The sequence below is a fragment of the Eubalaena glacialis genome, chromosome 20 (genome assembly GCF_028564815.1).
Source record: "Eubalaena glacialis isolate mEubGla1 chromosome 20, mEubGla1.1.hap2.+ XY, whole genome shotgun sequence".
NCBI lineage: Eukaryota > Metazoa > Chordata > Mammalia > Artiodactyla > Balaenidae > Eubalaena > Eubalaena glacialis.
Window position 1 is genome coordinate 32,472,990 of NC_083735.1, and position 15,799 is coordinate 32,488,788.

Consider the following 15,799-nt stretch of genomic DNA (forward strand, 5'->3'; position numbering starts at 1 on the left):
TTTTATTGGTTTTATATATATACACAAGCACACACTGTTCCATGTCCATTATGCTCCATTAAATATATATTTTTATATACATATATATTATAGAGAGATGGACATATAACGGTGTATTTGTAAGATAAAAAACAGTATATTCATTTCAGGTGTACAACATGATTTGATATTTGTATACACTGCAAATGATCACTGTCTCGTAACACTCAAATTTTTTTTCTCGTGATGAGATTATAGCTTTTAAGATCTATTCTCTTAGCAACTTTCAAATATAGACTACAGTGCTGTCAACCACAGTCACCGTGCTGCACATTCCATCCCCAGGACTTACTGATTTGATAACTGGAGGTTTGTATCTTTCGACCCCCTTCACCCATTTCGGCCACTCCCCACCCTCTGCCTCTGACAACCACCAATCTGTTCTTTGTGTTTTTTAATGTGTTATTTCATCCAATCTTCCCAACAATCCAATGAGGCAGTAAGACTTTCCCCACTTTATGGATGCGGACACCCAGGCTCAGAGAGGTTCTGTGACGTGTCCATGGCACCGGAGTAAGGAACCAGCAGAACCAGGATTTGAAACCGGGTCCGACTCCAGAGTCTACGCTCTTAGTTACTCCACTACCAGGTGCCTCTCCTAAGGGACCTGAATCTCCTATTTCCAAAGCCTTTCTCCACCCACACAGCAGCTGCATCAGCTTCACCAAATCCCTGCTCTCAGGAGGGGACTGGATGCTCAAGAGGAAAAAGGGAAGGAGAGAGGCGACCACTTGAAGATGCTTCAAGTTGGGTGTGAGGTTTGGAAGAGGGACCCTGTTTCCGCAAGGAAGAAGGCGAGAGGTAGCTGATGCTCAGCCACAAACCTCCCATCAGCCGAAATTATTTACAGGGTGAAATGCCTGCTCTGTGTATCCAGTCACTGTGGGGAACATATAAGGAGTAAAAGATCCAATTCCTTCCCCATGAAAGAACATAAAAAAGCAAAACTATACAGTCAGATGTTAGACTGCGTGTTATATGCCAAGAGTTAGAATAATTCCAAGAAAGGACTAATCACAGGGGGACTTCTCCAGCGGTCCGGTGGTTAAGACTCTGTACTTCCACTGCAGGGCGGCCCTGGTTAGATCCCTGGTTGAGTAACTAAGATCCTACATGCCATGTGGTGCGGTCAAAAAATTAAAAAAAAAAAAAAAAGAAAGAAAGGACTGATCACAGGCAGGGCTGGCTGCAGGAATCAGGACTTGGAAGGAAATGGCAGGTGCGCTGCCAGTGACATGGGCACCTGGGCAAAGGAGGAGCATGAGACTAAAGACCCACATGGGCGGGGACAGCAATCAGGGGTCAGACAGACCTGGGGCCCAATCCTGACTCCACTGGGAAAAGGTATTTTAGGAATATTTTTTAAACTTTGTGAGCCTTTCTACCCCAACTGTAAAATGGAAATCAGAAGCCCTCCTCTATCAAGCTTCTTACCACAAAGATCAGTTATAAGTTAAATAAGGCATCTCATAAGTTATATGAGGCACCTGGTACAATGAATGTCACATAGTGGCCATTTGAAATGCATTTCATCAGCTATTATAATTACTTCCTGAGTATCTGAGTGGAGATGGCTCTTCTTTCTGGATAAGATGGTTTAAACTCTTGAACTATTCATGCACATACAGCACAATCATGCAACCTACTACAGAGGAGGTAAAAGCAAAACAGGGAGGAAATCCCCACCCTTTTCATATCTACTTCTCAGGCTACATGTCGCCTTTTAATTCAACTCAATTCAATTCAACAAAACGTTAACTGACTACTCAGATGCCCTAACCCCCGTGACTGGGTTTGGGAGACCCCAGTCTCACAGGCCTGGAACCTGCAGAGCCTCGGCAACTTCCTTCCCCGAGGATCTTCAACTCCCTCAATTCTCTTCCTCGGAGTTCAGTCTGACCCTGGCTCAGGCAAAGTGCAAAGCGCTCTTAGGAACGAACCTTATCTGGGTTCCCTAAGCTGCCCCAATACGCTCATCAACCTGCACGGGCCTCCAGGGTCAGGAACAAGCCCCATCTCTCCTCCACCCACTGTCACCTCTGGAGCCACACTTCTGCAACTTCCATCTGTAGCACCTTTCACGAATGATAATTTGTCGGTGGGAACTTCCCTAATCTTCCATACTCTGCAAGACCCTCCCATGCCTTCATGTGAGAACAGTCAGCCTGCTGCTAACAGCTTCCCTGGGGACGCAGGCTCTGCATGCACAGTCCGTGGGACGGAGATTCAATATAATACCCCTACAGACTGCAGACTGAGGGCCAGATGAGGACTGCTAGATGCCCGGATGCCCTTGGGTCTCTAAAGTTTGGTTCCAGGGGCACCTGTATGGGTGTCGGATATGGGAGAGCCCTCGAAGAGGCCCCAGGTCCCAAACTCGTCCTACGCTCTGTGGCACTGGAAAGGTGACCATTTCCTAGTGGAAAGAGGAACACATTAAAAATACTTCCTCGTCCTGCCCAAGAGCATTGCTGTGCATCAGCCTCGTGTTAAGAAGACATCAGGGACTTTGTCAAAATGAGGAGAAGAGAAAGGCATACCAAGTTCAGGGCAGAGGCACTGGCATACACAGGGGTCTGAGCGGATGCACTGAAAAGCAAGTGACTACGGGCACAGCGCCCCTCCACCTCCAAGCCCAGTCCTCCTGTGACATGAGCAGCTGACACCTGAGAAGCACCTCTCCCTCCTTTGTTCTATATCCTTTCTCTTTCTCCACCAGAAAAGTATCACATAGGCTCATTTCAGGAGTGAGAGTAAGGGCATGGGAAGAGGGTGGGTTTGCCCAGCGCCACTTCACAGCTGCGGCAGCTCGGATGTGGAGAGTCAGCCACAGATGTCAGGGAGACAACACCTTCCTGCTCGTGGAAGAAGGTTCTGGAATAGAGCCTCAGAAGGGGAGTAACAGAAGAGTTAAGGCTGAGACGAAGTGAGAGAGTGGCATGGACTAATATACACTACCAAATGTAAAATAGATAGCTAGTGGGAAGCAGCCGCATAGCACAGGGAGATCAGCTCGGTGCTTTGTGACCACCTAGAGGGGTGGGATAGGGAGGGTGGGAGGGAGACCCAAGAGGGAGGGGATATGGGGCTATATGTATATGTATAGCTGATTCACTTGTTACCCAGCAGAAACTAACACACCACTGTAAAGCAATTATACTCCAATAAAGAAGTTTAAAAAAAAAAAAAGAGTTAAGAGGGCACACGGAGTTCTGACCAGAGAAGAATAAGCAGAGACAATTACCCAGACTTGACCAGACACTCGTGGGTCTTGAGAACATCCTTGAGGAATATGGTACGCAGTGGTTCTCGGTCCTGGGGGGGAAACAGAGAGAGAGTGCATGAGGCTGTCAGCCCCACGCCCAGACCAGGCAGCCATCATCATCAGAGATGACTGGTTGAAACCAGGTCGCAAACAAGACAAGGTCTCAAAATAATCGAGAGAGGAAAGAAATCTAAGAAGATGCTCTGTGGCTCTGACCACGAAGGCAGGGAGTTAAGGCCACTTTACATCACCGTGAAGATGCGCACACCAGGCGGACGGAGGTTAGACACAAGCACCCCCGGAGGCTGTGTGCCCACATCTCTGCTCAGACACACACACGTGGGTGCGACTCCTGTGCCTCTGCCCTGCACGGCCTCTCAGGCGGGCCCCAGAGTGACTACAAACCTGCTCACACTTGAAGTAGCAGATGGTGAAGTCGTCCAGCACAAAGAAGCGTCGTTTCCAGCTCTTGCGCTGAAATAAAGGGTAAAGAGCCGGATGTGAGAAGAGTTCCCAGCGTTTCCGGGGGTGGGTTCTGGTTCTAAGCTTCTGGGGACCCCGCCCCACCGAAGCCAGGCTCCCACGTTGGGGGTCAGGGGCAAGGACTTCTCATGGGGCGACTCCTCGGATCACCTCGAGCTGCGGGGCGGGAGTTCTCCCCACCCCAGCCTCTCCCTGGTTTGGGCGGTTTGGGCGTGGCTGGCTCCACGCTCCTCCTTGCAAACTGCCCTCCCCTCTGCCTCGCCCACACCCACTGGCTGCCGGGGTCCCCAGACCCCCTCCCAGCCCCCGCACGGACACTCACCACATTCCCTTGCTTCACACAATAGCCGCTCTTAATGAGGGGGGGCCCGGCGGGGACACGGCAGCCTGTCGTGGGGATGTAACTCTGAGACCTTCGAAGGATGGCGTGGGAGCCGGGCTCACTCCCTTCCTGCCCATCCCCACCGTTCTACAAGGAAACAGCTGCAGGATTAGCGCCTCCCCCTCCTGACGCAGCCACACCCCTGACCCCACCCTCTCCGGCCAGTCATCTCTTCCTCTTGGGCCACGATGGCAGTCAAGTAAGAAATAAACCAGATGGGTAAGCTGGGACGAAGTGACAGAGTGGCATGCACTTATATACACTACGAACTGTAAAACAGATAGCTAGTGGGGAGCAGCCGCATAGCACAGGGAGATCAGCTCGGTGCTTTGTGTCCATCTAGAGGGGTGGGATAGGGAGGGTGGGAGGGAGACGCAAGAGGGAGGGGCTATGGGGACATATGTACATGTATAGCTGATTCACTTTGTTATACAGCAGAAACTAACACACCATTGTAAAGCAAGTATACTCCAAAATGAAGATGCTAAAAAAAAAAAAGAAAGAAAGAAACCAGAAAAAAAAACCTTTGGCTTTGCCCCGGGGAGTGCGTTCACAGACCAAGGCTGGGGAGGTTGGGCAGACCCGGGAGAAAGGGAAGACTCTGAACGCAAACCGGACGAGGCCAAGGGACAGTGGGGCTTGTTTCCAGCCATCCTCGACCCCACTTCTCACGGGGTTCACAAGTGCCGGTCCCCGTGGATGATGCAGAGCCGTACTGCCACAAAGCTTCAGATGCAGTGGCCTCAATTTCTGCACTGCCGGTATTTTCTTGACCACCATGTGCACTGGCTCCACCGCCCTCACCCCTTCCTCGGTCCAGCCCTTCTGTCATGTCACTGACACACCACGGACACCCCCGAACCCCTCCACCCTCTGGCAGCCCCAGGCCCCAGCACCTGGCTGATGGGCGTGTGTACCACCACGCCTCCGATGATCTCTGTCTTGTAGGCCACCTGTGGCTTCTTCTCTAGGGCCAGAGGAGTTGCTAGGCTCTTGAGAACTTCGGTCGTCAGGGGCAGGTTCCCAACTTTGGGTACCTGGGAAGAATGACAGAACAGTTAACAGGGAACAGAAGGCCTAGGAAAAGTGGGGAGGCAACAGCAGGAGGGGGTGGGGAGAGAAGCTAATGTACGAAATTATAGCACGACGCCCCTCTCCCCACTACCCTTCCATCCATCCAAACCTGTATACGAGGAATTCAGCAAGCCACGCCCACCACACGCATACACACTCAACAAATGTACTGAGCACCTACTATGAGTCAGCCTTTGCCTGGCTAGAGACCAAAGGTAAACCAGCAATCACAGACACATGTCCTGCCCTCACACCACATAACGTGCTGATCAGGGAGACTGACCAAAAATACAGAGCAAGACTGACAATCAGAATAATTACAAATCGTGGCGAGTGCCATGAAGACGATAAACAGGAGCTGAGACTGACAGCAGCAGGGGAACGACCTGAAATGGAATGCTTGGCGTGGCTGGTGTGGGTGGTGGAGGTCTCCAAGGGGAGAAGATGCTGAAACAGTAACCTGGAGGACGAAAAGGAGCCAGGAACATAAAGACGGGAGAAAGCACGCTCAGCAGTGGGTAAGTTGCCTGTGGTATATGGTACAGGACTCGGGGAGCATGAGCTCTGGAGCCCCAGGGCCTGGGGTGTAACTCCTGACCTGTCACTAACTGAGTGACATAGTCATAGAGTTGTCATGGTCATCAAATGATAGAGGATATAAATTTCAACCCTTTAGAAATATGAATAAAAATACAAAAGTATTTTAATTGTCAAAATATTCTAAGTAACTTTTTATAAATGGTGCTAACATTTACAAATGCAGCCCTTTCTGCGGAACGAGTTATCTTTCCTCCTCTCTGTGACGGAGTTCGAGCACCACTGCTGATGAAAGAATCATGGAATTTTTAGGGCAAGTTTGAGACCACAGGTTGCAAACTGGTGGCCCAAAGGTAGACTTGCCCCAACTGTGTTTCATTTGTCCTATCCAGTGTGTTTTTCAATCTGCTGTCAAAATCTGGGATATTTCACGTAAAAATCTTGATTTCCAGTGAAGCAGCTGTCCACTCTAAGGATGGGGAACAGATTCTTCAGTTTGCCGCAGTCCTGAACATCCTCCCAACCCGAGGTCATTTATCCTCATTCATGTTGCCGCTTTTCTTCCTCCTTGTCCATTTCTCATTTATACGGGAAAATTTTTCATCACAAGAGAGGCCCAGAGTAGTCCAGTTATCTGCCCAACGCCGATTAATACCTAGACAGAGACCAGACCCTGACGCTGCCGTTGCAGTACCCACAGCATCACAAAGCCTGTCCTTCCACAGATGTAGAGAACAAACATACGGACACCAAGGGGGGAAAGCAGGGGCGGAGGGGTGGGGAGCGGAGATGGTGGGATGAATTGGGAGATTGGGATTGACATGTATACACCAATATGTGTAAGATAGATAACTAATAAGAACCTGCTGTATAAAAAATTAAATTAAATTAAAAAAAAAAAAAAAAAGCCTGTTCTTCACAAGGACTCAACGTCCCGTGTGGATCTGCCAGGAAAGTGACTGCAGACACCACGAGAAAAACTAACATCCTCTTCCACTTCTTCTACAGCCCTGGGAGCTAGAAAGACCTAAGAATCCAGACTGTTCAGGAGCTCACGGCCCAAGGATATATTGTATAATGCAGGGAATATAGCCAATATTTTGTAATAATTGCAAATGGAAAGGAACCTTTAAAAACTATATAAAAATTAAAAATTAAGGGACTTCCCTGGTGGTCCAGTGGTTAAGAATCCGCCTTCCAATGCAGGGGACGCAGGTTCAACCCCTGGTCAGGGAACTAAGATCCCCCATGCCGTGGGGCAACTAAGCCCGCGAGCCGCAGCTACAGCACCCACGCGCTCTGGAGCCCATGCGCCACAACTAGAGAGAAGCCCGCGTGCCGCACCGAGGAGCCCACGCACCACAGCAGAGGATCCCACATGCTACAACTAAGACCTGATGCAGCCAAAAATAAAATAAATACATAAATAATTTTTTTTTAAATTAAAAATTAAAAAAAATAAACTATTGCAAGCCACGGGGGAAAAAAAAAGAGCTCACAGCTCAGGGCCATAGGAGAACTCTGCCTGCCAAGGACAGGGACCAAGGGCCACACCCCCTGGCATCTACTGAAAGGACTAAGGCCATCAATGATGACACTGGGGTCCCAGAAAGGAGACAGGGCCCCTCTTCCTGGCCTGTGCACTCAGCTTAGACCATGGTGACCTCTGCCCACCACCTCTCCAGATTGGGCCAGAAATCCACCTTGTCCTTTCCTTCTGGCTGAGGGACAACCGCAGCTCCCATTGCTTTGGGCCTCTGTTCAGTGCCAGGCACAGTACCCATCTCTTTACTGCATTATCTCTCATCTCAGACGATCTTATCAGGTAGGCCTTATTTTCTCCATTTCATAGATGAAGTAAACTAAAGCTCATTGAAATGAAGTAATTGCCCCACTGCTAAACACCACTACCTACCTACCTGGACCATCCTTTCCGATTTCTCTGTGTTTTGCTCTGATATGATAGAATTCTTTAGGGATGTGGATTAGTGCTGGGGTGTCCAGAGATATAATCACCATGGAACAACACAACTGCCTACAAATGACCCAAATGAATTCCTGAAACCCAGCAAAGAAGGAGGGAAGTGGCCTTTCAGCATTCACGGTGGCCAGAAGAGGACTCCTGGTGACTTGGCTGTTGTGTTGCCTCTCAACCCGTCAGCCCACCCGGAGAACCGCTGGTTGTCACCACTCACGCCCCTGCATCGTGGGCTGCCTCTGGCCAACCACCTGGAGCCTCTGCAAAGCTGTTTCCACTTCCTGAGACTCTGAATCAGCCTGTGGAGGACAAACTCACCAATAACTACACTCCAGATCTTGAAAACAAGTTCATCCTCTTGGTTTGTGTATCTCCCAGAATCCCAATGAAAGGTGGGACCCCTTTCACCCATGTGGAGGGTCCTCTGATGGGGGAGGTCCACAGGGTTCCCATTTGCAACGTGAAACGAAATTTGCAAGGACTCATCTTTCTTCCCACCAGGCATGGCTAGATTGCTACAAGGAATAATCCAACTTGGGAGGGAACGGGGGTAAGCTGTGCTTTACTTTTACTGCTCAATTTTCAACCCTTTTGAAAAACTTTAGTGAGTTGAATAATGTCTCCCAAAATTGTCCACCCATAACTTCAGAACGTGACTGTATTTGGAAATAGGGTCTTCGCAGATATAATTAAATTAAGATGAAGTCATGCTGGTTTAGGGTGGGCCCTAAGACCAATGACTGATGTCCTCCTAAAAGGAGAGGTCACACAGACACACAGGCCATACAGTGGTGGAGATAGAGATGGAGGGATCCAGCTATTAGCCGGGCAACGCCAAGGACGGCCGGGGGCCACTGGGAGCTGGAAGAGGCAAGCAAGGATTTTCCCCTTGAGCCTTCAGGGGGCACATGGAGGGCCCTGCCGACACCTTGATTTCAGACTTCTCAGGACTATGCGAGAATACATTTCTGTTGCTTTAAGCCACGCAGTTTGTTACGATAGCCCAAGAAAACTAACACAGGAATACTGATACTCCGAGCCAACTCAATTCTTTAAATACCATTATGTTGACCATTATCTTCAATCATGAGAACTCAATGACCCAGCACTAAATGACCAGTGATCTGCGGGCAGAAAAATTGGCTCCTGACCCTGGGAGGATCACTGATCTCCAGGCACGTCCACTGCCTCGTTTATAAACAGAGATAATCATACCTCCCCTCCCTACCTAAGGTTTTCACAAGGCTAAAAGAAGCCATGGATATAAAAGTGGTGTGTAATCTAACCTCTTTTACAACTGCTGCTCATTTTTCATATATTTATAAACTCTTTGAGATCTTGGAAGTCAGAAGGTCCTGGGTTTGAATCCCAGCTCTGCCATTTACTAAACTCTAGATTTGGGGCAAGACTCTCATTTCTGTTTTCCTCATCTTAAAAATGGCAGTGAATGCACCTGTCTCACAGGAGTGATGTGAGGGGTGAAGGATGTGGCCCGTGAGAAAGCTTGGTTCACTGGATACGCTGTCTGTGTCTTTCATCTCTGCATCCCCCCTGGGATGCTTCACTTTGCACACAAGGTGCCCTAAGATAAAAATGCATGTAATCAGGCAGTAGGGTACCCCTCCTCTTCCTTCTGTCGCACAGGACCTTTGGCAGGAGGAGTGAAGAGGTGTATAAACGGAGCAAAGGAAAGTCAGGAGGACCCTGGAGGTTACGGAGCCCCTGCAGAGGCTGTGCCCTCCCCGCAGGCCTCTGGACTCCCGGCCTCTGGGTACCATCCCGCTCCCTCCCACTCCTGTCACCTATCACTTCTGTCCAGTGGGGCCAGGAAAGAGGACGGGGAACTAGCTGCTTAGAGCAACTCTACACTCATGGCACAACAGCAAGGCAAAGAGGCCACCGCTGCCTTGCAGGCTGTGTAGCCCAGTTCACCAGGCAGGACCAAGGGAGGAAACACTTAACGAGAAGAAGGTATTAGACGGTGAAAGAAATGCCCCAAATTGTGGAAGACACAGAAGGGTGAAGACCTCAACTTGAACGAAGAAAACCTTTACTAAAGTCAGCATTCTAGAGCCACACACACAAACATGTGGGTAGCAGAAGGGAGTTAGCAGCTTCCTCCCCCATGCCACCCCGCCATTTCTCTCTCTTTTCACAGGTTTACCGTTTATCAGAATAACGAGCCAACAAGCAAATCTGCTTTGTACTCTGCTTGGGTGCGGTATCACAAGTGCTGGGTAGAGTGTACAGGTTTCTTCTATGACTTTATTCACGGGAACCCTGAGATACCGGGGAGAATGATCTGCCCCAGCACGGACTGGTTGTTACCGAAGTCACTAGAATGTAAGCATTTCTGACTGTATGATACAGAAAATCAAGCTTTTCAGCAAAGCGTGCATTGCATGCCCGAAGCCTGCCTATATTATCGGTTAAAGGTCCAGTTTTTTCCCAAACATAGTTTCCCCCTCTCTTCCTCCCTACCCATCTCCCTTTTCCTGTATTTCTAAGAAAGGAGTTCTTCATTAGCCAAGTCAAGGAAAACAAGAGTCCTCACAGAACAGCCAGTAAACTGGTGCTTATAAACGGAAGGCTTCCCCAGGACAGGTCGGTAGATGGCCTGGACTGGTCCCCAGGTGGCTTCTTAAAGTCAGAAGAGTCTCCCCCAAGCCAGGAAAAAGTTCTGACTTCCCTCCTCATGTGAGTTTCCTTTACTCTGTTTCTCGGAGTCAGCAATCCATTTTCCAATCCCGCCACATTCTGAGTCAGCATCCCAGAATGACCCAAACCACGACCGACCAGGAGCCCTCCCAGGAAGCACAAAGGGGACACTCCATAAACTTCCCCTTGAACTTGATTCAAACTCAGACTCTCAGTTCAACTTGTGGTTAGTCAGCCAAGGTGTGAGAAGAGGTAGGGGAACTAGTCTGGAACAGGGTCCTGGGAAAGTCCCCGCCGCCATCTGGGTCGTTCCCATGCGGGGAAGAGGCCCTGACTCCCTCCAGAAAGGAGAAAGATCATACGTACAGTGATTTTGCTGGCTTGGTTCAGGGCTTCGACCCAGTCCTTCAGATCTTTCTGGTCATTGGCTTGAAGAAAATACCTCTGCGAGAGGGCGTTGATGACTGCAAAAGGCACGGGGACGAAGAGAGAAGAACCCAGGTCAGAACACACACAACACAGGGACTCCACAAAACTAAGGCACTTCAACTAGCAGGGCGGAGGATCCCCGCCACGCAGACAAAGACGTTTCCCACGGTGCAAAGTCACCTGCGTGAATATCTGGGAAGCAGCAGGCTCTCATTTTTAAAAGGTGTGGATTATTCCATTGGCCACAAGACAACAACAACAGCCTTAACGTGCTGCTGTGCAGTGAGGCGGCTCATCCACCATCCACAAGACACACGCTTGGACAGCTTTTCAGAGGCACCAAGAGATTGACAGTCATGATGATACATACATAATTTTGGCCCCAGTGCTCCTAGTTTCCACTGGCACAACTGACCCAGGTTAGGGGTCTTGTCTGTGGTTGAGAAATGTAACTAAGCTTGCCTGCGATCAAGTCTGTGACCTGGACCTCATTTTCAACCTGGTCTTTCCTCTGAGCACTCCATAAAGTCAACAATTTACTTCTGGGTTCACTTTTTTTTTTTTTTTTTTAAGATCCGCTGACCACAAAATCTGAGAGTCATGTTTGAGCTTGGTCATGATATTTAAAGGGAGTGGGAGAAAGAGCACAAAAGAAGTTTGAAGCAACCTGAAGTTGGGAAAGGGGACAGCTCAAAGGACCATTTTACTTTCCAGGCATAAATAAGCCGGAACTGGAGGAGGTGAGCATTGTGGGGTAGACAGAGAATCCCTTAGTTCATTCATTTATTCATTCAGCAAATATTTAGTGAGGACCCACTGTGTGCCAGGAACCACACTCTAAGTGCTGGGGATACAGCAAAGGCAAAGCAGAGGAGCATCCCAGCTGTCATGGAGCTCACACTCAGGACCAGATAGACAACAGAAGCTATCTGTTAGCACCTGCTCGTAGCACTCAGTACAGCACTGAGAAGGCAGTAGAAGGCAATACTGATGATTCAATGACCTGCCTCCACTGAGCGGCTCTGCTTCCTGTGTCACTCCCACCGGTCACTCATTTGGCAACAAGACTCTCAACAGAATGTTCCTTCTTTTCTATTATCCCCCAACTCCTTCGAGTCTCCACGTTTCCTGAGCACACCATTACTCTGCTCTGAGATGAAGGTTCCTGAAAACTTCAGGTAGATACCCGGCACCCTGCCCTGCGGAGCCAGGAAAACTGAGACATCACTGGCCCCTGTGCCTCTGTCTCATGCTGTTAACAATCTCTGCAGGGAGACCAAGGAAAGGAGTATCACTTGAGACCCACGGACATGGCTGGGAAAGCAGTCACTCACACACACAGGGTAGAAGTCACATGAGGTCACAGGACTGTCTCCACTCGAAAGAGGAAGCTGCTGTAGGAGTGTTCAGAAAACCCATCCTGGGCTCAGTACTTACCAAAGCAAAACGGAGTCTTGGGTTTCTGCTTTGGGGTGGCTATGCTCACCTAAATCAAATGAAAAATAAAAGAAACATGAATATGTTTCCAACAGTGTTGTAAAGTTGTGGGGGTTTTTTTTCTCAAATTTTTTAAATTGGGAAAACTTTATACAAAAAGAAGAGTATATAAAACATATTTGAACATTTTAAAAACTAATAATTAAGTGGAAACCCTGTACTCATCATCCAGATCAAGAAATAAGCCACTATCGGTCCTATTTCTTAGAAGCCCTTTGTGTGCCCCTCCCTGATAGAATCCCGTCCTCACCCCTCGGAGATAATCACTATCTTGATATCTGTGTTGAATCTTCATCCTTGCAAAAACTCTTAAAATCCACTGAGTCCTGATAAAATTCTCTTTGGACCACAAACATGCACTGGCCCCATTCACACAAGCAAGATTCCACTCCTCTCCCAACCACCAACGTCCTCCCTAAACAGCTCTGCGAATTAAAGGTGGAACTGTCACAAATACATAGATTCCAATCAGAGCTCGCAGAAAGGTGAGACAGCCCGTCACTCACTGCACTGGGACAACTGATCAATTTCCCTTATCTCTACCCTGACTGTTTCACCATAAAAATAAGCACTTGCCACCTGCCCAGAGAGAGGCCGATGGAATCAGAGAGCATACCTACCTGTATTGAAGTAGAAGGGTTTTTCTATCTGCTGCTGTGTTATCTTGCTTTTTCAAGCCTGCCTCTTACATGTATATTCCTGAGTACGTACATGTTGGGAGCCCACCTCATTCAGGTTCAAATACACTGAACAAATAAAGGAAAGCATATTCCATCATATGGAATTAGGTGACTGCCCTTGACGGAGGCTGAACCTCCCTGGAGCAGGCATCTACCACTGTACCTGGGAATTAAAATTAATACTGCCCGGAATACTCAAGACGGGAACCAAGGTGGCAGTCTATAAAAGAACAAAGGAAGGCCAGGCGGTACAGCCTGGGCTTCGGTGCCAGACCACCAGCCCCCAATCCCAGGCGGCCCAGTTGTCAGACCCCCATTTCCTGTTCTGTCAAATAGGGTTAGTAAATCACGTTCTCATAGGGCTATGGTGAGGATTAAATGTGACAGTGCAGGTGAAGCACTTAAGCCATCCTGTTATACAGGAGCTGCTCAACGAAGGAGCGGCTATTTACACCCACTCCACATACCAATACAAGCCGTGCCGTGCTTGGCACGATGGGCAAAATGCTGAGGGCCTTGTGAGCTTCTCCGGGGCCTAAAAAAATGCAACATTAATAAATATTTAATTAAATGTCTGTATAACATTATATCAACCTCACTGACAAGTATTTAAATAAACGCCTACAAGATGTCACACATTAAGTCAACTTCGTTCACGTTTCAATTAAACATTCACAAAAATCGCACTACATTCGAAAATAGTTAGTAGCTTCGATTTTCTTGGTTCATAAGAATCCTTGGATGCGCAAGGTGATAGCTGAGAAATTAGAGCCAATCATAAATTAAATGAGTTACAGCCAAATCATTCCAAAAGTAAAATGATTTAAATCCTCTCAAATATCTTACAGCCAGACAATTAAGAGTCAACGAGGGATGTGGGTGCATTTTGATATGTTTACCATGATGTGAGGTGGAGGACAGAGGGCCTAAGAAAGTGTTTAAATAGTCCCGAAAAACATGAAGATTTATGCAAAGGTAAGCCCCCATATCCTGAGTACAGACACACACAATGCAAATTCCATTACATCTTCAGCACTCCCAGGAACCGTGCGCTGGAGCCTCATGACGTTGAGTCCTGGCCCCCGTGCCACCTTGTTCTCCTGGGAGTCAGACCCCAGAATTCAATCTGAACAACACTGTGTGCCTTTATCCTGTTTGCCTCTGATGCTCTGATCTGTCAGTGACTCATGCGCTTCCTCCTTCAGCATCCGTGTTCCTGCAGGTCCTTGAGCCCATAGCTCCTATGCATCCTGCCCTTGGTTCCTGTATAACCTTGACCGTCGCAGAACTGCCTCGGCCATCCCAGTCCTCAGTACCCAGCTATCTCACGGCTGCCCTTCTACCTTTGCCTTTCAAATGGCAGTGAAAAGTTGGGTGCTTCGAGACTTTTCTCTGGCTTATTAGGAGACTTGCTCTTTCTGCCCCGACACTGACAATTTATCATCAACAAGAGAGAGCACCACTGTGGACACTTTCGCCCTGGCTGGGTGACAAACAGGCCCACTCTGACCACAACTTATTACCAGCCTATCCGGGGAGAATGTGCTTATTACCGGAACCCAAGCTTTCAAAGAGATCGCCTGGTTTTTCATTTGTTTTTGTATGTTTATCCAGCTTTCAGTTGGGAGTACGCTGATTACACACATGCACGTCTATAATTTGCCTCATGGTGACCACAGAAGGATTATTTGGCAAAGCAGCTCTTGCTGAATTAACAGGACGTCAGTTCCAGGTCAGCCCCCATGGGCTGTTGAGCAAGGGTAAGACTCTCAACATCTCTGATCAGCTTCCCGATTGGCAAAGCCAGAGTGGAAATCTAGTCCCCTTCTTAGAGTCCGGGAATGACAAAAGAAGAAAACGAAGTCATAGCTACTGGTTGCTGTGCCCTCCAAGAGAAGGGCCAGGGTTGCAGGGGGTCTCACTTACCATGAAGAGGTACAGCTCTGGCCTCCCCCCAGCAGAATCCCTGCCTCCTGGGAGGCATAACCCCACTCCTCCCACCACTACCGTCTGTTGGTCACCAGGACAGGCCGTGCAGCCTCCTTCACAAGAAGTAAAGGAACAGAGGCTCTTGAAGCGGTGTGGCTGACAGGCTGACGCTGGCCGCAGTTAAGTAGCTGCACAACGGTGGTTGACTGATGGGTCCTCGGTGAGAAGGCAGCGAGAGGCGGTCGGGACGTGAGGGAGGGACGGGCACGGGTCACCCGCAGGGTGACGCAAGCGAGGCCGCCCCACAGCTCGACAGGCTCTCAGGAACTTGCTCTTATCAGATCGCGCACAGACCACAGGAGCAGCAAAGTCGTGGGGCGCCGGGGCACTGCTAGCCCGCCCCACCCTGTCTGCCCGCGGCCGGAAGTGGAGCTGGGGCCCCTCTGGCAGAAGCAGCAGCAGCAGCCACGGTCTCGGAGCTCCGGTGCAGCTCGCGGCCTCCGTGTCCAGGGAGACCCCGCCCCACGAGGTGGCATCAAGAGCAGGGGAAGCAGCGGCCACCTACCCAGAGCAGTCGGAGGGGCTCTAAGCTGGGGTCTCTGCACCAGCTTCAGGGAGTCAAGGGGCCCTGAAGTCACAGGCAAAATCAGGGTGCGTGCACACATGCATGATTTACCTGGGAAATGAGACCACGCTTTTCATCGGACTTTAGAAAGGATCCCTGACACCCCGCCCCCGCAAAAGCCAGGAACACTGTTCCAGGAGGGTCTTCATTACAGTTAAGGGCCAGGCCCTGACAAAACGGAACGCGAGCTGGAGGTGGGACGGTGGGCCTGGCTGTGTGGAAG

At 49.3% G+C, this 15,799-nt stretch overlaps 1 protein-coding gene across 2 annotated transcripts in view; it reads right to left on the reverse strand.

Annotated features, from left to right (window-relative positions):
* PLEKHA2 (pleckstrin homology domain containing A2) overlaps nt 1-15,799 on the reverse strand; it is a 55,453-nt gene that overhangs the window by 12,535 nt on the left and 27,119 nt on the right. For both annotated transcript variants that reach the window (XM_061177337.1, XM_061177338.1), the window contains exons 4-9: nt 12,283-12,331; nt 10,783-10,880; nt 5,066-5,206; nt 4,110-4,256; nt 3,710-3,778; nt 3,284-3,354 (exon numbers count right to left, since the gene is read on the reverse strand). In XM_061177337.1, the coding sequence (XP_061033320.1) occupies nt 3,284-3,354; nt 3,710-3,778; nt 4,110-4,256; nt 5,066-5,206; nt 10,783-10,880; nt 12,283-12,331 (575 nt within the window). The remainder of the gene's footprint in view (nt 1-3,283; nt 3,355-3,709; nt 3,779-4,109; nt 4,257-5,065; nt 5,207-10,782; nt 10,881-12,282; nt 12,332-15,799) is intronic.